The 25,535-nt window shown below is 37.9% G+C and overlaps 1 protein-coding gene across 2 annotated transcripts in view; it reads left to right on the forward strand.

The window, feature by feature from the left end:
• The window catches only part of LOC119547812, a 44,675-nt gene that overhangs the window by 12,440 nt on the left and 6,700 nt on the right, over window positions 1-25,535 (forward strand). Inside the window, exons 1-5 of one of the 2 annotated variants that reach the window (XM_037854834.1) lie at window positions 883-1,063; window positions 2,711-3,031; window positions 22,243-22,454; window positions 24,180-24,315; window positions 24,537-24,670. In XM_037854834.1, coding sequence (XP_037710762.1) covers window positions 2,881-3,031; window positions 22,243-22,454; window positions 24,180-24,315; window positions 24,537-24,670 — 633 coding nt within the window. In that variant the 5' untranslated portion in view covers window positions 883-1,063; window positions 2,711-2,880. Of the gene's footprint in view, window positions 1-882; window positions 1,064-2,710; window positions 3,032-22,242; window positions 22,455-24,179; window positions 24,316-24,536; window positions 24,671-25,535 lie in introns of those variants that run through there. The other variant, XM_037854833.1, reaches the window with a different exon arrangement.

Below are 25,535 nucleotides of genomic sequence, written 5' to 3' on the forward strand. Positions count from 1 at the left end.
ACTTACAATACATTACACATTGCATAATGGAATCGGTGACTTACAAAGAAAATACAAGACATTTGAAACGTATTCGTTTTGCATGTTTGCCAAGCCTTGAGAGCAAGTGAAATCGTACTATTGTTTAGCTCGTCTAAGGACATTTTATATTAAAATATGAACACATGGGAAAAGCAAATAATTTCAAATTATTGGTATATTTATTGTTCAGATAAATTATAGTAATAACAAATAGAAAATTTTTTGTATATAAAAGGATCTGCTATTAAACATATAATTTATTCTTCAGATATAATTTAACCAATATGGATTAGTAAAATTGTTGTAGATAGAAAAATTGTCAATAATTATAACTAGAAAATAGTACTCAACTTTAAGCAATATCGTTGTATGTAAGTTATCCAACCCGTGAAACCGGGCCTCATATGGAATTAATAAACAATTTTCAAAACTCAATCCAAGCTTCCGCTCGAAGCCCTCAGTATTGCGTTCTAAGTTCAGATCATATTGCGTTCCGATTTTGAATCAAATTGCATCGATGCGACAGTTTCAGCATAAGCTTTTATTTTAAACAAAAATTAGTTCTGGAAGCTTAAGAAAGAAAAGCTTCTGGCCGAGGTTCGTTGGATAATTTTTTAGAATTAAGCGGCAGTCCTATTTTGTCCGAGACCGCGATCGGTTCGACAGTTATAAATTAGTGTCTTGTATAAGTGATAAGAAATAAAAGGCTTAACACCAAGTTTAAATAAAAAATAAAATATATTTTTTTTAAAAAATTACCAGTGACAATCTTAACTTGTATACATTCCAAAGACAAAATAATTGGTATCACTAAATTCGGAAAAATATCTTTCCTGACAAGTTTTTCATTTTCAACCAAATGATCTTTTAAAAAAAATTTACTTTAGCCGTTTTCATGGTTTGTTTTTCAGTTTTTCCTTACTTTTACCGTCGCGTCGTTAAAAGCATTCGCTGTCGGTTGGGGCCCATAAAATGCATTAATGCTTTGCATGCTGTGCCCAAACTGCCAAGTCCGAGCTTAAAAATATACATACACAATTATGTACGTATGCTATTATGTGTTTTCAGCAGGGAGCAAAGAAAAAGATACGCAAAATTGCATTTTTGGCAACAAGCTTTTAATTGCATTTTGTATGAGCTCATTACCTTAAATGCAGTGTGAGGACAGTCTTCTTTCGCAGTGCCTCTACCCTTAAGTTGTATTTTCAAATGTTTTGGCATTGGTACCAGTTTGAAAGCCAAACTTGGCAAAATTATTTGCAAAACGACCACTGAAAAGGAAAGGCATGTGCCTGTTACTGAGTAACAGGAGGTATCTTTATTAATTCACAAATATAGTAAGGCATATATTATGTTTTATATAACTTTTAAACTTGTAAATCTAATTAATTTTATTCCGAATCGCAGATAATTAAAAGATCTTATAACTATATTCCGTCCGTTTGACATGCATACAATCCCCCATTAAAGGGTATTAAGGAAAGGCTCAATTTATTGAAAGGCCCAACAAGGGTGTGGGTGTATTTGTGTCACTTTTGTTTCAAAAGAGTGTAAAACTGGCAGGAACTAAAAGAAAATGGCCAAAAGCAAGGCCGCTGACGAAAAAGCCGAAAAGAAAAAAGAAGTTTTTACGACGTAAACAGGCAAATGGAATGGAGCACATGTGGGTGTATGTAAATGCCAGTGGGTGTGTGAGTGTGTGGGCTTTATTTAAATGGAAAATAATTAAAATGCGGATTGAAGTTTCGCTTGGGTTCCTTTTTTTGGGCCAAGTGGAAAGACAATTAGGAAATGCTCGTTTAAACAGAGGAAGAGGGGATCAGAATTGTATAAATAAAAGACATATTAGTACTGTACAAACAAAAAAGGGCGTTAAACGAAGTTTATATACCTATTATTTTAAGTTCTGAATAAAACCATCACCAATAAAAATATATCTTCAAACTTTAATCAAAGATATTTGTATCTATGGATGGAAAAAAAAGGTTTAGTCCAGCACTATTTTCCCAACTATATCCTACATTTTTTACACTGCGATTCAAGCTATTTAACGATTCCAGCAGGACATCATTTCCCTCATTTCCTTTCCTTATATTTTTTCTGTGGATTAAGTTTTTGCCCCGGCTCTTCGTGCTATTATTTTTTCATTTGCCCAATGCAACACACCCACGGATTAGTGTTAAAATGAAATCGATTTCAGAGTGTGTGTTTGTTCTGCAACTCTGTTTGAGGCGATTTTTAATTAAAGTACTGCAGTTAATTGCATTAATCACTGTATTTGCCAAGAGCGTTGGGGCATATACGTGCCGCTGAATGCCATCGCATAGAAATGGTTTGAAGCGCAACGCTTAATGAATTATTTAACAGAATTTTGCTGAATTATTTAATGGGCAATCAAAAAGCAATGAAGTTTAGCCCTGTTTTTGATTTGCGATTCAAATTGCTGTTATTTAATATTAATGTGCTACCCTAAACGGGCATATTTTCCATTTAATATTTATATTAAAAACGACAATAATTATTAATTTAGATATAATAAAAAGTATGAAGTTACATACACATAATATATGCAAAAATTTAAAACTAATTTTTCAAATTCCTATTAAATTGCCATTTTAAATTCCCCATTTTAATTTTATTGCCGATAAATCCATTGTAATATTAAACTTAAACTTCCCTTCACTTGCAGCTGGGCATTCTCCTCACCAAACTCAGAAATAGGTCAAATTCAATTGACATTTATTGGCCAATATATATGTATATAAAAGGCCCTAACGGAAGCGAAGGAATATCGAGAAAGAAATAGCAAAAAAAGAAGAGCACATCCCCTACAGAAAAATAGTTAAAATATCTATTTCAATGCCGACAACGACTATTCCGAACCATCACATGCAAATGGCCAACAAGTGGAGGGCGAAGAAGGACTGTGGATTCCAGGGATATGGATCCTTCAGTGGGCGTGGCTGCGTTTGCTGGATATCCCTGGTGCTGCTCCTGATTCTGGTGCCTGGTAAGTGAATTATAAACCGAGCGAGTCCAAATCACAGCTAAGTCAAGTGACACAAAGTCGAAGGACGACAAAAACTTTGATGAGATATTTCAAAAAGTTGGGCAAAGCCTGCCAAATATAAATGACAGTCGTCGAGGGTGACAGCCGAGAGTTCTAGATGAGTCCCCGACTTTGGCGATAATTAATTTTTAAGCCGCGCAAAATGAAGCGAGGACAAGTGGCCGAAGTGGGTGGGGTGAAAAGTGGGAAAGTGGAAAAGCGGAAGAGTGGGCGGGTCGGGGAAAGCAGGCTAAATGGAGCGGCAAGGACAGCGGAAGACGAAATCAATCGTTCGTAAAATAAACAAATCTTATTTTTCCGCAAACATTATTTCTCATCAGCCCAATGCGGGGCGGAAAGCACATTCAGCAAATGGCAATAAAAACAACAAATCTGCGATGACAACAACATTTTCCATAAATACGCGCATTCATCTGCATGAAACGATGGCCAGAAAAAGAGGAGCCCAGGAAGCAGTTAAACAATTCGAGGGCGGCTTATAGTTTTCCAAAGGAAGAAAATGAATTTCTTTTTTAAATAAATATATTTGTATATCCATTAAGAATTGAAATATGGAATGTTTACAATTAACTGATAAGTTATGCTTTTGTGTTTTCAAAAATATTTATTTATGTACAATTATTCAGCATTTTTTTAATAGCAGCTCTTTTTTAAGAACTATACATTGAAAACAAAGGAAAAATAACAAAATTCGCTAATAAATATTTTTTAAAATTTCTATAAATATACCTAGAACGATTTCTGATAGAATCTTAATCGGCTTTCGAGTATGAAAAAAGAAGCATGGTTACCAAGCGACCAATTCCTTAAGCCACCCCAATTTCGGTACTCAACGGATTCAACTCATTGAGCTTTTCTTTTCCCCTCAAGTGCTGCCATCCAACCGCAACAAGACCAAAATGATGATATTGCAAAAGAAACTACGATACTAAATATCCAACCAATGCTTCTGACTGCCATTTTGCTGGCTATATTTATTTTCTTCCCTTTTTTTTGTCTGGCCAAAAGGCGCGAGCGGGACAATGTGTAAACAAGCAAAACAAAAAGGCAACTTAGGGCCGACAGCAGCGGGAAAGGATATATAAATAGAGATATATATAGGGGGCGAAAGCAATTGCTGCCCAAAGACGGCGAATATATATTTCATAATTTTTTGCGTGATGAAGTCGCATTTGTTGGGATTAAATGAGATTTTCTTGCAATTACCGAATGCGTGGTTAGGGCACAAGTTTTATTTATTTTCGACTCACTTTCCGCAATCCCCCCAGTACTCTTCGAAATTACAATTTCAGTTGGCCAGCAGCTAAGCCGAAAAACATTGCCTGGCCCGGGTTATTGATTTGAAACTTTTTTCGATTGCGGCAAAGTTGCCTTTTCAATTTCGCCACAGATCGATCGATACTTTCTAATTTATGCTAAACGCACACAAAAGGAGCTGTGGAAGGGAAAGTGCCTACCGTGACCATCCTTTCGAGGGCCAAACAATAAACAATGCACTGCATCGTCGTATGTGGGGATTAAGTGGGAGACTCATCGACCCACAGAGCTCCAAAAAAAAAAAAAGGGAAACTATTCCATTCAAGTTTGGCCTAGCACATGAGGAAAACATGCAACATGTTGAGGGGCCCTCCTCGGAGAACAATGGCCAAAATTGGCTATATCCCCCAATATAGGTTTTGCTGGAAAAAGTTTCTCCTCTGCGGGCAGTTTCAATCACAATGGCAAGGAAACAGCGGCAGCGACTGGTCTGTAGATACGTTTTCAATTTTCCAGAATGCACAAAAGTCAGTTGGCATTCTTCACCGGCATCATCATTATCGTCATCATCATGATCCCACACCGCATATCACACATACGCCCTGGTGTGCCTGAGCTTTATCAGCCATTCGCTGGCAGGCCTTCTGTTTAGCATCTCAGCTGCACTCGGAGAAATTACTGCCTCTATTTAGTATGTGATAATGATAACTTAGTGGAATAATAACATACGTTAATAGGAAAGGTTTTGGAACAACAAGGGGAATATCTAAAAAGGTAAAAATATGTGTATGATTGGTATGTTTTTGGTCATAGGATTCGGTATTTTCCTTGAGTGCACCACACCTGCACACAAGCCCGCACAGAGAGTCTCTCACACACTCCACTTTGCATATCACATGAACTTGCACTTTGGATTTTTTGTTTTTGCCATTTCGGCAAGACAGCAGGTGGATGCAGGAATTAAGGCTCTGGAAGCTGGAAGAAAGGCAGGCTGATGTGAAGGACGAAAGTTTGGGGGGTTCTGCAGCTGAGTCGTCTTTGTCTAGCAGACATTTGCCGTTTACCGACCTGACATTCCAGCTCGGCTGCAATGCAGGCAGGCGACTGACGTGCCTTTTGTCAGCATCCTGCAATTGCGTGAAGAGTGCGGTTGATGTCAGCCAGTTTGTCAGTCCGTCGAGCAGCAGGGGTAAAAATATTTTCGTTATCTGATGGCTAATGCGGTGTATCTATGCCAGGGAATCCTGTTTTACTTAGACAAAATTATGGAATTACAAAAGAGTCCTTTATTACTATATTTTAACTCATGAATTTACTCTGGTTTCTACTGAATGTTTATCATATCATATGTCTTGGTAAATGCTAATTAAATGCTAATGCGGTGTATCTATGCTTAGGTTTTGTGTTTGAGCTCTACAAAATAATGGCATTACAAAAGGGTTATTTATTTCATTTATTACCATATTTATTTACTCTGGTTTCTACTAATAGTGCTACTTAAAATGAGAACCTATCACATATTTCAAACAAAAAAAGAAATACTTTGATATTATAAATGGATTAAAAATTATGTAAAATTTAACGAGACTTACACACTTAAGTATGTGCATACCAACATATATTTAATTACGTCATAAAAAATACTGTGGTAATTTGATTACCCATTAATTGTATTTTTTCTCTTTTAAAAGTGCCGATTGAACCGGCAAAAATATAAATCAATTGGCCAACAGCTCAAATTATCTTAAATTGAACTGCTCTATAAATACATTTCGCTGCGGCTCTTCTAAAATGTGAAACAATGGAATGGAAACACATCTCGTTTGCATTGTGCATTACATTCGTGCAAATTAAATACGCTTTCACATCACAATGGCATCCATCCAAATTGTACATCGCAATTGAAAATTAATATGCCGGATCTGTTTTGTAATCCCATAATGTGTATCAACTTCAAAGTGGCCTACGCACGTTATAGCCGGCTGAGCTGCACTTAAAAGTGTGTTGTTCAAAAAAAAAAAAGCATTTAATTTGCACAATGCGAAAAAGGAAAAATATATATTTATAAAATAGCCTTAAAATGCAATTTAATACGTACTATTTGTGTGATGGGGACGGTGTGGCATAAAAGATTATGAAATATGATCAAAACGATGTGAAAAACTGGCAGAAAATCTCACATATACGACAGACACATACAAGTGCAACAAATTTGTGGGCAAAACCGGGCGAGCAACAACAATAAAGCCCCAACAAGATGGTCAATGTACCCGTAGAATTTGTATTCTTCTCTGTTTTTTTGTCATGTTTTTTTTTTTTTTTTTTTTGGGTATGAAATATGAGTCAAGTTTTCAATGCATGCCGGATGCATTCATTATGCCGTTGACGAGAGGCTTCCAGAGTGGGAGGAAGTGAGAGGGGTGGAGTGTGTGGGAGCGAGACGGGGGGATGGAGTGAGCGAGAGCGACAAGCACACATGTATGCCATTATAGAGTTCCTTTCGGTTTTTTTTACATTTATGACAAATGCATTGCACTCACAAAGCTCACACACGCACACTCACTGTCGCAATCTTTATGATCTCATGCATATGTATGCGTTTATAAATGCCACGATACTGTCGACGAACAGAGAAGGATATATGTTATAAAGCGGAAGCTCTGTTTTCAGCCAAATGGTGGACGGTTTCGGCCAGCACACTCTCCCAAAAATGGGTTTCATAATTAGGTTTGTAAAGGCCTTTAATATCATAACTATGAGGGTACTTGCTTTTCTTTGTTGTACTGGAAAAAAGTACACTTAATCTTGTAATACCTTATTGATTCTCTTATAATTACCAAAGGGAATACAAAAATTTAAAATCATAATAACACCACACAGTGCCTGGATAAATAAGATAAGATTCATTCAATTTCCATCACTTTTTACTTCTACAAATTTATTTAAATTAACAGAGACCAATACACTAACCCGTTCATACAGCTTTGGTAATAAAAAATGCATTGCATTCAATCAGGCCTCGGCGATAAGGCCTCGAAAAAAGAGCGATTGTGAAAAAGCGGAATGGAAATTGGAAAAATGAAAGAAAAGGTGTTGAGGACGCCAAGTCACGGGCAGAAAGGCGTTTGCTAATTTTCTAAGACATCAATTCGAGGAGAGCGATGAAAGTACGTGTGACAATGCTGACCCCCCTTTTTTAGCCACCCAGCCACGCAGCGTTTTTTGCGCTGATTTTTGGCACGCACACATTTTGCATACTGATCAGCAATCAGTGGCAACAATTCTTCGAACTTTCTTGAGGGCCCGAGGCCAACTAGGAAGTGTCGAGCGCAAATTAAAATTCCACTTTGGCATTTGGGGAATTCAATTATTTCTCGTCGCCCCCGAGGGGGCAGGGGGAAAATCACTCCCACCCACTGAACATGCAAGTTGACAGTTTGTCTTGTTGCTCGGCTCCTCCATTTTGACCACCAATAACTGGGTGGATGGGCCATTCGAGTACCCGGCGAATAAATACCGAGGCATCGCTTACACATGCCCAGATTTATTGCCTCCCACTCTCCCTCACTCTGATGCCAATTGTCAGGCAATGCAATCAGCGTGTTTATTGATTTGGAAAATTAAATATTTTTCCTTGATTTCCCAGTGCGGCGATGCTGAATGCAAACGAGTAGGAGTCGCGACCCTCCGTATATATTTTGCCATAAATAACGCAATCCGATTTGCCGCTGTGCCTTGCTTATTTTATGAATTTACCGGATGCCCTTAGAAAGCATTTTAATTAGTTTAAATTCTCGGCAAAAAAAAAAGAAGGAAACTACAAGGGATCGCAACTTTCGGGGAAATAGACGAGCTGTTTTGCCAGCGAGTTGGATGTATTTTGTAGATGTAGCATTCACCGCATTGTTGTCGCTGCCGTGTGGCATTCTGGCTAAAAGCAAAAACATGTCGGCACTCGGCGGAGGAGAGGCGAAAAAATATCGCTGGAATTTCGCTTGCTTAACGGAAATGTATAAATTGCATTTTGCGCCATCGCAAAAGAGCCTTAATGCGTAAAATGGCGGCAGGAGTTGAGTGTGCCGGTCTGGCTGAAACTGAAACTAAAGCAGGTGCATCTGGAAGAATGTTGTGCTAAATTTTAACACACGCACTCATACTCGAAAATAAATTGTACACCTGCAGGATACACTTACAGGCGACAAAAGTGTCGCATTCGGTTATGGATGCTACAGTGGTAAACAAAGTAATAGTTACAGCTTAAAAAGAAGAGAGTGAAAATAATACAAGCTATTTTATCTTATATAACTATTCAAACAGAATAGATTTTACTTAAATATTTCGTATAGTATGATTTTTCTGGATACCTTTATTACGAACATAAGTTTTAATACGAACTTTTATAATAACATATATATTTCAAAATTTTAATTAATGATTTAAGCATATAATATTTTTAAAATATAACTTATAAAAATGCTTCTATACTTCCTAAAACAGAAAGCTGAATTTCTAGTCTCACGCCTCGTTGGTTTAAATTCATTATGAACATAACTTCACCACTCTATGAGCTTTCCATTTTAATATCGGGTGTCAGGTGGTTAACACACCCACACACACACAGTCTGAGCCAGCCACAGAAAGGGCAAAAATGGTAGAAATAAAAGAAGGAAAAAAAAGATTGAAAGTGTTAAGAGCATTTTAGCTCTTCGTCTCGCCTGGCACACAATTCACAGACATTTTTCACCACCATTCCTTGGCATCTTTTTCGGCGAGGAAAAAGCACTTTACACTAATGCACCTGAAAATTTAAAACATGTCATAACATAAACATTTATCATCGCGACAGGAACCGGAAGTTGAATTTTGCACTTAACTTGCTGATATATTTAAGTGTTTCTAACGCAAACGAGATTGCCACACCCAACTTGGGAATATCTCAAGTTTTCTCGAAAGTATAAATCTTAGTAGGTTAGAACTATGATTTTCCGTTTAGTTTAATGTAGCACAAGAAAGAAATTTCAATAAATAAAATCGCCTTTTGTCTTTTGTTAAGATAGACTAATGAACTAAATATATTTTTCAGTAGAATAAAGTCTCAACAATGTAAAATATAAGTGTAAATAAAGCATTCATTTGTCTGATGCAAAGAGCAGAGTCTCATAAAATGCTTCCCATTTTAAGCTAATTGATTTTGTTAGCAAATAATAAACACTTCACCCCTCCCACTTTCTTCTTAATTGTGCCTTCTCATACCAGACTGAACCAAAAATAAACAAAGCAGAATGAGATTCCCCAGAAAGCCTCATAAATTCCGTCAAGAATATTCCTTAACGCCTATTAGAAAAAAGTAGTCTAAGTGGCCCCTTAAAACGTTCCTGTCTGGGGCTTCTTTGGCTGGGAAATGTGTGTGTGCATGAAAATTTTTAATTTATTTCAATTTCACTTTTAATTTGGGCACTAATCTAGGCAATTTGTACACTTACACGCCATTAAGCAGGACATGAAACGAGAAATTAGCCGAGATCCGGAAACCAAGGCGATAATTAAAATACACTTCCCGAAGAGAATTCTAAGAATATGAAATGAGTTTGTTTTAGTGAGTTTATAGAAATAGCTGAAACAATTCCACATTATTTGGAAAGCAGAATACAATAGAAGTTTCAAACTAAAAGGGCCACAAATTTTTTGTGAAACAAAACCATGGTTTAATCCAGCTGAGTAACCTTAGGCCGGTAAAAGCTTTATTTTCCCAAGATAACAAAGATGATAAAAACAGGCAACGCCTTGCTCCATCGCCTTCCTGAGTTGCCGGTGCCCCCTGAGCCATAAAATGCCCACGGAATATTTATTTGCTTTCATTTATTTTCAATAATTTCGAATCGAAATTTCCATTACATTAGTTTCGGTTGTTGTTTTTTCCCTGCTTCCCTTATGATGTTCTTTATGCCTCTGCACGAAAACAAACAAATTTTTGTGGGGGGCGATTTCGATGGCCGCCGCCCCATCGACAAATTCTTGCTTTGATTACTAAACTAAATTTCAACCCCCTGGAAAAGTTGCTACAAATATAAAATAAATGCCATCGGTCTGTGGAGCCGAAAACTTTTCTCATTTCTACTTTCGATACACAGCATACAGCCACGGATGTTGGCTGTTGGATTCTCTTCGAGATATTTTCCTTGGGGTTTGTGGATACTTTTCGATACTTTTCGCTGCTAGCCACCACAAATCCAAGTGACATTTGGCACTTGCCCTTCGTCCTGTCTTGGGCGAACAAATTTACACATCTTTTGAGTTGTTTTCGGTTTTTTTCCTTGGGTCTCTTGTTTTTTTTGCTCCGCGACTGCTCCACTCTGAGTTGCTTTTGTCGTATAGCTTCCGTTTCCTGTTCATTTGTTCACATTTGGCATGTCAGATGAGAAAATTTTTTTAATAAAACTGTAAACAGTTGATGTAGATTAAGAAATTATGGCAGTTCGAAGAAAGTTTTCCTTGGCAATGTTCGGTTTTGTATTTGGGTTGGGCGGAAAATCAATCAGCGACAAAGTTCTTGGGGCAACGAACTAATAATGTGGGTACACAGGGGAAAATATTCGAGGAAAACATCTGTGCTTATATATATAAAGATATATATATATAAAGATTTTTTAATAGTTTTATCTTTTGAAGAAATTTTTATTTTAATTTTTGATCCAGTAGACGTAGAAAAGAAAATTAATTTTGGGAGACATCTTAAAACTGTGTTTATCCAACCTTCTTTTCACCAAGACTTCAATGGCATACATTCCCACAATGTTTTCGACCTTCTGCTTCTCTTTTCTTCTAGGGCGCCCATTTGGTATCGAATATGACCAATCCATAGGCCACTTATTGCATTTTGATGGGAATCCGATTTGGATTTCCCCCAGCTCAGAGCATACCATCTTTATTGCCTCTATTCAGCTGCCAAGACTCAGGATATGCCTTGACCAGTTTCAGTTCCCATTCCAGCAATCCAGTTGCCAGTCGACACTGGTCTTCCTCTACTTCCATTTTGCAGGCGATTGCATCAGAATCTTGCATAACTGCATTTTAAAATCACTATGAATGGGCCATTGGCCTGGCAGACTTCGCTTAGCCATCGTTATGGCCCTTTTTGGTTTGCGAAGGGAGTTTTGCAAGGTAAACGCTTCAGGTGGAGGATACATTATGTAGGTAGCATGCCCAGTAACATTCACTTCTAATTAGGCTACTTTGTAGCAGCTTTCACTAGGGCCCTCAGTTTGAGATGTCAAACCGATTGGTAAATGACCAATCATTGAAATATGTACGGCAATGAAATAATAAAGTTCCTTGAAGGCACTTAACTAAAATGTACATTGCTATTGGATACATTCAGGTCTGCTTCTTAAAGCCTGTCGATGGAATAGTCTTTTGCTGTATGACATCTGTAAGTATCGACATTTTCCGTTCTACTCTGCTACTTAGGATACGAAGATTTTCCCTACTTATAAACCCAATGAGATACATCCAACAATGTTCCTAATGCGAAAATAAAGACTCGGTTCGAAAGCCCGCAGCTCGCAGATAATAGATAACCGCTAGACGAATCAGTTAAAGCACGGGATTCTGGCCCTTATCAAAACCAAATTACAAATCCCCGACGAGAAAAAATGGATGAGAAGACGCGGGGGCGAAACCCCAAGGGATAAGCCCCCGGAACAACAATGGGATGATTGAAGGGGCCAGAGTCTTTTATCAACTGAATGTGCCATAATAAATGCGAGCAAGACAAATGTGTGGAGACCAAAACGTCGACTTCTTGTCTTGACTTTAAGTTGGACAAGACACTGCAAATCTCAGTCACTCGAAAATAATCGGGGGGCCAGCAAATAAAACAAGCCAAGCTAACCAAAACCAACTAATCGGAGAAAGGACCGACTTAGTGCTGTGTTGTTGCTCCACTTTTGATAAGCATCGAATTCATTAATTTATATGTTCGATGAGTATCAGGCGAGGAATCGCACAAGCAGAAAGGAGTTCGCCTCCTTCGTCAGGATGGCTTTGTAATGTGAAACTAAGTGATTTGAGCCGGACATGTGTGCGATTGTATCCCTTACCCCGTGCGTGTTTGTCTCACAGAACGTGTCTGTATATCTTCATTACAAATCCTAGCTGGCTTTCGCCTTGTGGATCTCAATGAAATGTTCTGCCTGTCCTCTAAAGCTATGAGCCGAAGCCCCCGTCCAGGATGGCACAGTGGGTCAGGATCTGGTTAATCACTAGCCAAAGTTAATGTATTTTTAATAAGCTATGGGTAAATTTAAGAGATTGTTTCTCAGGACTTAAAAACTTAATACATATATCCTGGTCCTCTTTAATTTTTGAAAAGCGACTATAGATTTTTTTAAAAAACGCGAATTCTTTAGAGCCCCTTTTGTATAGCTGCCTATATAGTAGGTGATATTTTCTTTGCCATTTCTTTTTCTTTGGCTTATCCTGTGCTCAACCCACTGTCCCATCTCTGACTGTCCTTATGGCAAGAACTGCCGTTGCCAGTTGGCTTTCCTTTGGGGGGACTTGTAGCTTGACTTAAGTAGTAATTTCAATCAATTTGGCCGAGGCACCGCACAGAGACACATATTCAGCCACGCAAACAAAGAAAGAAGGCAAGCTCATGCCCAGGCACAGAGAACAATAAAACCTCAACTTAAATATGTCACAGCAATTAATACAAAGGCAGACCGAAAGCCAAAACCCAAGCCAAATACAGACAGCAGTCCAAAAATGCCAGATACAAACATTGGGCAATAACTGGGACTTGTGTCAAAAGGTCTTCGCAATCGAAAGTGAGACCCCACACCGAGGACTCTGTGGCCAATTCCAACTTACATGTCGTTCTGTGGTGCAACGGGTCATATGGGTAATATGGACCCGGACCGGCCCAATTCCTCATCTTCAAAAGGTGGAATTCTGGACTATTTTGCATTTGACAGCTCATTTGCGGACTGCTTCTTTGAAATTTACGATTTTGTCTTTTGATCAATGCGAAAATTGTCAACTCAGCCCCGGGGTCAGATGATATATGGCCAATCGATGATCCAAGTCAAACAAAACCAAAAACATTTACACAATTAGAAATAACCTCGGCTAGCTGGCGAATAAATCAGCAAATATTTGCATATATCAATGAGAGAGAGAACGAGCTTGTTATAAATCAAATCGCTACAATCAATTAAAATGCTAAAAGCAAGGACATTCAAGTTTTTGTGGCTGCTGCTGTAAATGTTCGAACATTCTGCGAAGGAGGCAAACTTGACATGACCTAGAAATGTTTTTGTGGTATCACAATAGTATATGAAAGTGGATTTGTTACAAGCCTGAAAGCGAATAGCGTTAATAAATATTAAAAAGATTTTCTAGAAATCGGCGAACAGGCTTAAAAATAGAATTTTGTACAAATATTACCATATTATAATTACATTAGTGGAATTTATTATAGGTGGTGTTGAAGAATATATTAGCAACCATTCTATTAAACAATTTTGACAATGCCTTTTCTTTCCAAAATCGTATTCGATAGTATATTGTTTTTCAAAGATGTTCGCCTCAATTGCCATTTTTCCAAATGTGCCATGTCTTCACCATTTCTTCTGCCGATGTCAAACAATCAGACCGAACCCAGACCAATCAATAATCCCAAAAGCTCCATTTGAGTGGCATAAACAAAGTGTTCGGAATGCGAGACCTTCGGGTTTTCAATTCCCATTCACTTTCCCTTTCCAGCTGCCTGCCCGCCTGGCTTTCACATAAATTTCCTTAGATTATAGTGCCCACAGATCCGAAGATGCCAGCATGTCAAGTAGCAACGATGATGCTAAGGTGCTGGAAAATGGCAGACGGCAACTGAAACTGCACACGGAAAACTTGGGAACCTGGCATTGGGTGGGCGTGGCTGCCCGGCAACATTGTTTTGTAATTTATTTTGTTTCAGACAGTTTTTCCATAGCGAGTTGCAGGTTCCCCGGACCGAAATCAACTTGCTACTTATGCGTCGTCATTGCATAAACAAGGCACTCTACGGCAGCAGGTTTTCCGGTCTGGTTTTCCCTGGGTTTTTCCCTCACTGAGAAATTGCAACATTACGTGCCCCAGGAGCCACGTCCACTTCTCATGCAAAGCATGCACAATTCTCCTGAGCTCTGGACTAAAGATAAATTGATATTTTGGGGCTCTCTCTGGTATACCGATATTTACCTGGGTTCCCCCACTGTACTTCTTCATTTTTCTTTATTTTTTTTGGTTAGGCAATACGCAAATGGTAAAACTGTCCATTACCAGAAAAGAAATAAAAATGAAAGGAACAGGCGGGGGAAACAATAAGGTGAACGGGATGCAGCAAAAAGTTGAAATCCTTTATTGTCCATTGTCGGCCATGGAGTTCTCTATCAGAATGCCTTAATTAAGAACGCTCGGAGTCTGGCCAAAGAGTCAGACTTCATTTCGATTTTTAACAGCGCAGCTGTTACCAAAAACCCAACGATTCCATTCGCCTGAAAAACCCCGACCCCACATCCTCCTGTCAGTGGATAAAAAAATGGAAACCAACAATTTGCAGTTTACATTTAACAGCAGATCGGAGGGCGGTGGGGGCGGTACATGGGACACGTTATTGGAAAAGCACTGAAAATTGGTTTGTTTGACGGCCCGATGTCTGGCGAAATAACACACCTATATATACACACTCACGCCGAAATGTATTTTGTATATATATCGCATATAGTTACCGTCATTGTCGAAAACTCTCGGATAGCAAAAGAAATTACTCTGATAGGGAACAAAAACTTTAACGTCCGGAAAAAAATAAACACAAAAGGATAAGGGGCCCAGCAACCGATAGACAGTCAATCAGGACCTTTATGTTGAGTTTGATATACAGTTTTTGCTTCTCTTAATAATTTCACATGAGTTAAGGTATCCCATTCATATCGCTATCGTGTAGTTAAAAATACATAAATGAATGAATAACTGGCAACATTTTACATGTTCTTCATAAAGAGTTCTGGGTGCCTTTTGAAAATGTTTTTTAAGTATTGGAGCAACTTACATACAATATATGTCATATATTCATTTGAATTGTATTATTTATTATGTTTAAAATTTGTACAAATTGGAAAGGTGTTATTTTCTTTTCTATAATTTTTAACTCCTATCCGGAATAGTTTTCTTCTCCACCTAAATACTATTCTAGCCTCTCAAAAATACTTTGCTCATGTTACTACAACATTTTCAAACATTTTGAATCATTGAAGCATTCATGGAAAACCACTCGAACTGCAAACTCTCTATGCACATATGGAGGAAATCGTTTTTCGCAGCAAATATTTACAAGAAATACGAATTTTAATTTATGCAACAATCGACGAGACGAATCGGTCTCGATGGAATTCCGAGGGGGTTCAGAGGGCCAAACAAATCGATCCATCAACTGCAGTTGCAGCTGGCCATAGAAGATTGCTGGCGAAAAACAAAAAGTATATTTGTATCTATGCATTTTGCATGCGGGCTTTCAGCAACTGTTGTCGACCAGGTAGTTGACACATCCCACTCACACTCGGCAATAGTGCCACAGATACTCGGGAGCCCAGCAAACCATTTATGTTTATATTTGGCACATCGCACACTTGTCATCCGCCTCTGCGAAATTCCCACACGCAAATAATTCCAAAGGGGAGAATCAACAATCCCATTTTTAGATGGCAACTAATGGTGGCGGAACATCCGGGAAGAGCTTAACCTCTATGGACTCGTTGAAGTATTAAAAAATATGAAGGTTTTGATTACCATAATAAGAAAAAATGTTCTTTATTTGTGAGTTTTGAAGATTAGATACATATATTAAAACATTTTAAAGTCCATAAAATAGTGTTTATATCATATCACAATATATTATTGGTAGAAATAGTAAAATTAAGTAAAATTAGAATTATTATGAATGACCAGAGGATTGATCAAGCAAAATCTTATGGATTAATAAATAATATTGAAAATCCGTTAAACATATCACATATATGGTAACCAGAAAAAATGTATATCTTTAAGAATGGTTCCGGATTTTAAGAATTTGTTCTGGGTAAAATCAGGACAACGCAGAACTAAAAGCAAATGTTCGCGAAAGTATTCAAAGGACGAGACGCCTATTTCGAGCCATCTCCGCCCCCTGTCATCTCATTGCATATCAATAGAAACGAGTTCTTACGGAAAGTTCTTTTTGACCGGAGAAGCGTTGTTTGATGGGCGGGGTCAAAACTCGGGGCTTTGTTGGTTTCCTCGCACATGGATGATGCTTTTGGCGACGCTTTGGCGGCCGCCTGCGAATACACACTCTACGCTCTGCAGACACTCATGCAAAACTCCAGTGAATGCCGGGCCCAGCGTCCTTTTGTCTCAATCCTGGCCAACGTCAGGATCGGTAGCGATGACTTGGCAAATGCTAGACTCAATGGGCTATCAGTTTTCCCTGTGCTGTCCCTTTTTTGAATAATTATTAAGAATATATTTAATTTTTAATTTTTCATTGAATTGAACTATGGATTTTTACACAGCTGAGAAATGAACTATTTGGTAATGGTAAATATGGTAAGCTTATATTTTATTATAAAAAAAGCTTTTGAACTTATATTATAAAACACCTTTTAGAGGTGTAAAAAACTATTACTTACATTTCTGTATTTTTTAATAAAATAATTGTGTGTTAAAAGCCAATTTATTCTATAGCCTTTGCATAATAAAAGTAGAAAGAAATTTAATACTTAAATAAAACACATAACAAAACAAGTTGCATATATTTTTAAAATTTTTCAAACTATCTCTTTATTTTGTATCTTGCGACGAAATCTTTAGTAAATATTTAAACCTGTATTTTCACTAGCAATTCGATATATTCAATTTGAAGTGAGGCACAATGCATAACGAAAAAACATGACAACGAACAAGTGTCATGCTAAAAATTGCACAGATTTTCATTTAACATAATTCCCGAAAAAGCGAGAAAAAATTGGGCAAACCAGAGTGGCGAGAAACCAAACAAAACCCATACAAAACTGGGAGTCTGCCGCCATTGTCGCGGCTTCAATTCAATACAATAATAATAAAATTTGTATGCAAAATAGGCGTTGAGTGTTGAATGCATGCAAAGATTGCAGGGTAAAACCACGGGGCGTATTGTGGTGCATGGTGGTTTGGGGTGGGGCAGGGTGGTGCAGGGTGGTGCAGGGTGGTGCAGGGGTAGTGTCTCGATTTACATATACAAATATGCAGGGGGTGTGGCTATTGTTGTTGTCCCCCACGATGGTTGCCTCGTGTTGAAAAATCGTAATCAAAAATTGCGCAATAATTTGCATGTTTATTTAATAGCCCCAGCGCATAGGGCGCCCAAATGACCCTCCACCAGGCCAAGCCCCCCTGAAAAAAACACACACACACACAGGACAGAGTGTCCTTTGCACACACACACACACGCAAACAGTCGCATATGAGTACCGTGCATTGCAGTGACAAACATTTCGGTAAAGGCCAAAACTGCGAGACTCTACATTTGGTTCTCGCTTTTTACTGCCCTTTGGGGCTGGGTAAACCCCCTTTTTACGCTGCCATTGAGTATCTCATAATGTGAGTAATTTTTTTTAACTTCTATCCTAATGAAATTGTCTGCGGGCCAAGCTTTGTTCGCACTCTTTGCATTTGTTTTTGTCACAGGCCGCAAAATTTTATGACACTCTAAAAACAAAACACAGCCCAAAACCAAAACAGAAAACAGAAAACCAACAAAAGAGAAACCCAAATTAGCGGACAATTTTAGAGATAGAGGTTTTGTGTTCTGGGTGTTTCGAATTCGAGTATTAAATTAACAAATGCTGAATAAGCAACGCTCATTCCGTGTGTGCTCAAATGGATGAAAAGCCGTATAAAATAAATGGATCAGAATTATTAAATTTATACGCATTGCAGGATCTGAATACGAAAAGGTTGTAAGCAACATTATAATTTTACATTGAATACAAACAAGAAGATAGAAATACATTTCATTATTCATAACAAGTTTACTTGCATGAGTAAAACTACTTCAGTGCCACAGCTTTAATCTTAATCCTGGTTGAAGCTTAGTCAATATAGAAATAAATGTATACCTACATAACTACAAAAAAAGGATGGCCCAATAGTCAAACATATATGACTTCGCACATAAACACATTCACATTGGCTACACAAACATGGAGCAATATTTTGACTGTTTCGTAAATTATTTGACATATTTATGGGGTTCATAAATACAGATACATATAAAAATGCGTTTATTTCTATTTGGCGATTTTTTAGTTTTTTATGGCAGGCAATGAAGCTGCAAACAACAAGAACAACAAAGTCGCCATCAAAAATGTATTTATACGTGCAAGTTTGGACTACTTCCAAAGCCAGGGAGCATGTTACGCAACAAAAACAAATAGTTTCATCCTTTTTCGCTGCAGTTGCCGTCCTGCTTGGTCAAAGTTGCAATTGCAGAGCATAAAACATTTTTTATGTAATGATTTCTTTTTTTTAAGCCCCCCTTTCTGGCTTATTTTTCGTTTCGGTTGCTCCTTTCGGTGGGTCAGCTGCCTGAACTATTGACAGCTGATGATAAAAAATTGTTTGAAAAATAAACCAAAAGCCTGGAAAAACAGAGAACGAGGGAAGTGAAGGGGAAAGTAGGGACTAGAAAGGATTTTGGAGCTGGCAGGAAAAATGGCCAGTTAGATGTGGCTTAAAAAAAAGAAGTAAAACGCATTACTTTTGGGACTTGACTTTGGCAAGTGGTGGGTGCCAAATGATATAGTAGCTGAAGTTGGAAAAGACAGACATTTTTAGAAAATAGCAGAGTTCTTGTATATACTTCGGCAAATCTGATTCCTTAAAGTTCGTAATAAGAAATTAATTTTGAAATACTGATCCACAATGCAAGAATGTTCAAGAACATAAGTGTTATATTAAGGCCCGTTCAGACCATATCATTTGTTTATTAATTATTATGAGTTGCAAAAAGCTAAGAAAAGCCAATACCAGATACATTAATGGTCCAGAACATAGATTTTATATTAAAGCACATTTTTTTAGACCATATCTTTTGTTAACTAAATATTTGGAGTTGATGAAAGGCTGGGAAAAACTGATACCAGATGATGCATGATAGATAAGGAACATATCTTACCTTATCGGCATGGGTATATTAAGGTGCAAGTCTTACCACCTCGTCGCCTCAGTCTTTCAATCCATTCCATTTGGGCACACCCCCACGCATCCATTCGCGAATTAAACATTTTTCGCCTTTACACTTTTAATTTATGTATTTACTTTTCTGGTTTATTTGCCTTTCTTTATGCCAGCCGGCAACTTGGTTTTCCCATCGACCCTGGTCTCCGTGTGCCTACCACCTGCGGCATTTTCACTCGCCGAGACTCTTATTGAAATTCCAAAGTTGAAATGACTGCAAAGTGAGGAGATGGATGTAGCAGGACGAGGTCCTTTCCCGGCAATGGCTACAGTGTTGACAGCCATGTCAGCTACAATGCCCATCGTCGTCATCGGTTGCCGTTTTCCCCGCTTTCCCGTTGAGCTTTTCCTTTTTTCTGGTCGAGTTCTGTGGTCGCGTCTCGGTCTGGAGTCTGCTTTGATTCTGCTCGCTATATCGTGTATATGTAGAATAATACATTTTCGGGGGCTTCACTTAAGTGTGAGAAGCACTTACAAGGCAACTTAGAGGAGACCTTATTTCGGCGACTCCTTTCCCTTTCCCATCTGTTTGTTTTGTCTGTGCTGTCTGGCACTTTGTTTTGCTGCTTAACTTTTGATCAGCTTTTAATATAACTTAATGTGCCCAAATTAAATGCATTTCGTCTGTAAAGTTTTATTGCAAATAATGTACATTGAAATTGCGGTCAGCACAAAAAAATATATACCAGATAATAAATTTGTAAACAGTTTTGCAATAAGCTGTAGTAAGCCAGCTAAACTAAAACTACTTATTGAGAGTCCAGCTGGGCTTAGCAATTTATTTTGCCAAATTAATGCAGTGTTTTCCAATGCAAAATAAAAACCAAGGGGATTAATTATGGCAACAAAAAATGTTGTACTAATAAGGGTATTTATTTAACAACATTTTTATTCGTTTTATAATTTTAGGAAGTATAAATACTTACAGAAATAAACATCTTGTGAAAAGTAAAGAGTAGTTATTACAAACGGCTTGTAGAAGTCAAACCAACAATACAGCCCCAAGAAAGAAAACCTAGAAGTATAAAAAGGCACACAATGGAACATAACAATATGCATGATAAAGCATGTCAGGCAGTAGAATCCCAGGATACCCAACTTTTGTTGGCGTCCCTTCAGTTAAATGGTGAACCATTAAAAGTGGACGTTTGTAAACATAAACTGACAGATAAACACCCAGAGCAGACACAGAACTTTCTCCCATCCCAAGGGGAAAGGGAAGGGAAAGTGAATGATTCGAAGAGTTGCCCCTGCAATTTTCATTGGTTTATATTGCACAGCCACACGAATATATCAAGGGAAAGGTAGAAACCCGACCCTCACACACACACATCTAACCAGGGAAAGCAGTTAAAATACTTAACAAACGTAGATTGTAAAAGTTTTTTATAACAAAATAAAAGGGCTGGGAAAGTTGTTGTTCTTGCTGTGGTTGTTTGGGGGCGGAGATGGAGTGGATTGGGTATCTCTGTGTATCTGGAAATCGGAAGGTGGTCAGTGCTAAACAACAATGTGCAGCTGAAGGACAATTTTGTGCGCCCTGCGATAAATGCAGCCACATTAAGTGCGGGTCGGAAGGTCAGATGGCTGGGGGGCTGGGGGGTCGGAGGGCACAACAAAATGCTCGCTCGTTATATGGGTCAATATGGGAAACAAAAGCATTGTGCACCGGTAGAAACAGGAAAAAGAGCGGAGGCAGCGCAACAAAAACCACATGCACTGCAAAAAAGTTTATAATTAATGTTGCAAACAGGTTTTAGATTTTTTAAACTAATTACCAAGGTAGTTTAGTCTTGTTTAAATTAATAGCAATGAAAATTAGAGCATAATGTACATAAAGTATAATGTATAAGTAATAGGTTTTATAACAGGACTTGAGCAATTTATTTTTCAAAATAGACAAGTTATTTATTTTTTACAATTTCTTTTCAAACATATTCATATTTTTTCATACATTTAGATAATTTCTGAGTTATTTTTATTTTAACAAAGAGATTGAATCGGATCATATGAATAACTTTTAGTTTACTGCATTTTAATTTCAAAAGAGTTTTGTGCCTAACGTTTAACAAAACACATAATTCTTTTCAGTAATCCTATTTTTCACTCACCCCTTAACCAGAGTAGCCAAATGATAGGGACGAGAAAAAAAGGAGGAAAAAAGAAAGCAAATCGAGATATCGGTGGTTGGATGGGATTCTACTTTGTTTGCAACATTTTGTGTTGTCATTTGAAACATCGAACGGAAAGCAGTGGTCGGGTCAGCTGGTCACTCGCTTATCAAAGGAAGGGTTGTCATCCAATCGGAGTGCCCAGGTTTGGAGGAAAGGTCACCCTTGCACTCACCTTTCTGGTTTGCCATATAAAGTTGTCATTGCCAGGCTAGGCAATGCAAAGTATAATACAAAATCACTGGCATAGGAAGATTACAAATGAAGTGCTTATGGTTAACAATTCTAAATAATTTCACTCATTATACTACCGTGTCTTAAGCAGCAACGCCAATTAAACCTTTAATTGTATTTTTTAAAAAAAGGACTATATATTTATGAACCCCCCTGGATTCACGCATATTTCACTTACCCCCGAACTCATTTTATTTGCAGATTTTATTGTGGCACTCAAGGATGTGTCGGTAATGATACCACAGGCGGTGAAACGTGGCAGCAACGCGCTGTTCACGTGTAATTACGATATGGAAAACGATACTCTATATTCGGTGAAATGGTATAAGGGCAAGCGTGAGTTTTATCGCTACACGCCCAAGGAGAATCCAGCGATGAAGGTCTTTGCCATGACAAGTGGTCTCAATGTCGAGGTAAGTACAAGTACAGCAGTGCCCAGACATGGATATGGATGTGGATATGGATAATTCCCTTAGCACCATTTCCATGTCCCCATAACGCGCACATGTTACTGCAGTCGCGTGTAAATTATATCCATAATGGCTGATTGCCAGGACCCCGAACCCGGCAGAATTCGTTTTCATAACGACATTTGCCGGCTTATTTGCCCCACTGCCCGTTGTAATTATGCCAGTCCATCCGGAGACGGAACCGGATCCGTTAAGAGTTGTTGGGCGTGGCCAATTAGTCGCTCTTGCGATTGACTTGCGGCTCATTAAAAAACAATATATACAGATTGCATAAGGCCTTGCGGGAAAATTACACCTGCGAGTATGAAATGAAGCTCTAAATACACTTTGAGATCTTTTTTTTTTAAATATATAATTTATTCTTTTATATTTAAAAATGGAAATCATGTAAAAATATTTTTGTTATAATCTTAATATAATGGTTTTGTAATTCTTAATCGATTTATATTTTTAAATGCACTTACGCAAAAAGAAAACTTATTTCTAGTGTTTCCAAAGTTAAAGTAAATTTGTAATCAAATAATTAAATGAATCTTTTAAAGTAAAGCCCCGTAGCAAGGGTATAATGGCAACCTTTAATTATTACGGCGGAATACACAAGGGCCAATTAGGTATCAGTGGCAACAAATTGGGTTAAACACTCGCACGAACTTCAGCCATTGATCCTCTGGAACTACCAATGACCTTTTTGACGCCCACCACTCTCATTTAATTTTGTCTCCTCCACTGGTTTTATGCGACATTTATTTTTACTGAAAATTACGCACAATATTAAATGCAATTTATTAAACTTGATTTTTATTAAGTGAATTGTTTTATGAGGTTTCCTCATTTTCCCTTCAGAAGATTACATTTTGCCAGCGTTGTAATCAAAACGTAACACTCATTTTTATTCGAAGAGCTTATGCGTTGGGCAGACTACACAAATTGCGGATTAATTCAGGACTCGTATTCGGTGGCTTGCGTATAAAGCAAAAGCGTATAAAGGCAAAAATTAGTCAAACGAAAATATAAACTAATTTTTGATTTGCACTCAAATTTTTTCCCAGTATATATTTTATATATATGAAAGAATTTAAGAGCACTCTTTCAAAAATGAATATGAATTGATCAGAATTTAAAAATAACCTTTACATTTAAACTTTACCATTGGAATATCTGCTTTCATCTTCTTTCAAATGTTATTTTTGTCTTAAAACAAGACAAGTGGCTATGAAAGAGCACTTCAGATGGGTCAAGCGATGCTTTTTACTCTCGTATTATTAGATGTTTAAGAGCCCACGAGAAAGATGGCAACAAGGATTACACTTGTGATTAAAAAGAAAGCAGCTACCTCTAAGTGAAGTTGCTTTGAGTCAAAGAAATCCTTAATCAAATGAAGATGAGCCCTTCAGCTTTAAAATCAACCCTTCACCTTTGTGCCCTCAATTTGCAGTCACTTTCCATCAGGCAATCTTCCATCGCCAACTGCTGTGCTTTTCGTCGTTATTCAGTAGAACGAAGACAACATTTTTATACTTTCCCCATCTCATTTTTCTCTATCCCAGCTGGCTATATTCAATTTCTATGCACCGCGTCCAGCCAATTTTGTACCAACTAATTTTTATTACGTTCTTCATTTCCCCGCCCGTTTGCTGACTCTCTCCGTTCGCTTTCTCCTTTCTCCAGCGCAACCTTTCGAATCAGAGCCACGTAGTCCTGCAGTCGGTGCCGCTGAATATTTCGGGAAAATTTACATGCGAAATATCCGTGGAGGCGCCCACTTTTCAAACGGCCATGGTGTCCGGCGAAATGGAGGTGGTTGGTAAGTAAAAAAAAAGAAGAGAATCCAGAAATCAAAAAAATATATACCTTATACAGCGTTAAGAATTGCAATGGGCTAATGGGAGGGGCCAACCAGCGGCCGAGGCTGGCAAATTAATTAGAACAAATCTATTTGAGCCCGCCACCGACTTGGTCCTTTTGGGCCAATTTTACATTACCATTCCTTGGCTAACGACCCACTTTTTGGCCCACTTTTTGCAGAGCTGCCGGAAGAGCACACTGTGGTTACCGGGATACAGGCACGTTATCGCATCGGCGATTTGGTCGACGGCAATTGCTCAATTAAATACTCGAAACCGGCTGCTAATTTGACATGGACTATTAATGGTATTGTGGTAAGTTTTGGTTTCGTTTACCCCTGCTATAGGCACCCGGACACGCCCATTCTGGCGATACCGCCCACACCGCCCTTCAATTAGCAGGCATTCGGAAATCGGTGAACGGAGGTCTTTGATCGCCTTCCATGGATGGGCGCCAGTTTTTCAATTAGTCATTGGTTAAGAGGGGGGCTGCAACTTTGTTCCGGGTTTGAATGCACTCCGAGTGTCGAATAGCGGTTGGCTAATGCAAGTTTATTGGTAGTCAGGTACTTTCCCTAATTAAATATCGGTTTCAAAGCCCTGTCAACTTGCATTTAATTGGAAAATCAATCTGTTTGAAAGTGTTTACGTTATTGCAAGGGTGATTTTAATCAAAATTACTCATTTTTAGTTCATAAATAAATCATTTATAAATATATTTGGGTGCTTTTTAATAATGTTACCTCAATTAAATCTTTAACTTGTAAATTGCTTTTTAGATTTAAACATAATGTTCATAAAGTTGTTCAAATATATTGTGTAAAATGGTCAAAATACAAAATTTTAAACGTAGTTCCGAAAAAAAGCAATAATACTGCTATACACACTAGTATGCTGCAGATTGGCGTACAAAGTAATCTTTACCTTTTTTATTAAAACTTAAAAGTCAATTTATTTTTATTGGTAAATTTCAGTTTCATTTTTAACACAGTCTTGATAGTCTAAATGGGGCGATTTTCTAAAATAAAACACAGATTGGTCAGCAAATCGTTTGAAAACATTTGCTTTTATTCGAACAGTTTCAAATTGGAGTACATTAAATAGTGAACTCTTTAATTGCCCCCTCGCATTTGATCAATCGAGTTGTTTAAAAAAAAAAAGGGGGAAACATGGTGAAACG

Source organism: Drosophila subpulchrella, chromosome 2L, assembly GCF_014743375.2.
Source record: "Drosophila subpulchrella strain 33 F10 #4 breed RU33 chromosome 2L, RU_Dsub_v1.1 Primary Assembly, whole genome shotgun sequence".
NCBI classification, from domain to species: Eukaryota; Metazoa; Arthropoda; class Insecta; order Diptera; family Drosophilidae; genus Drosophila; species Drosophila subpulchrella.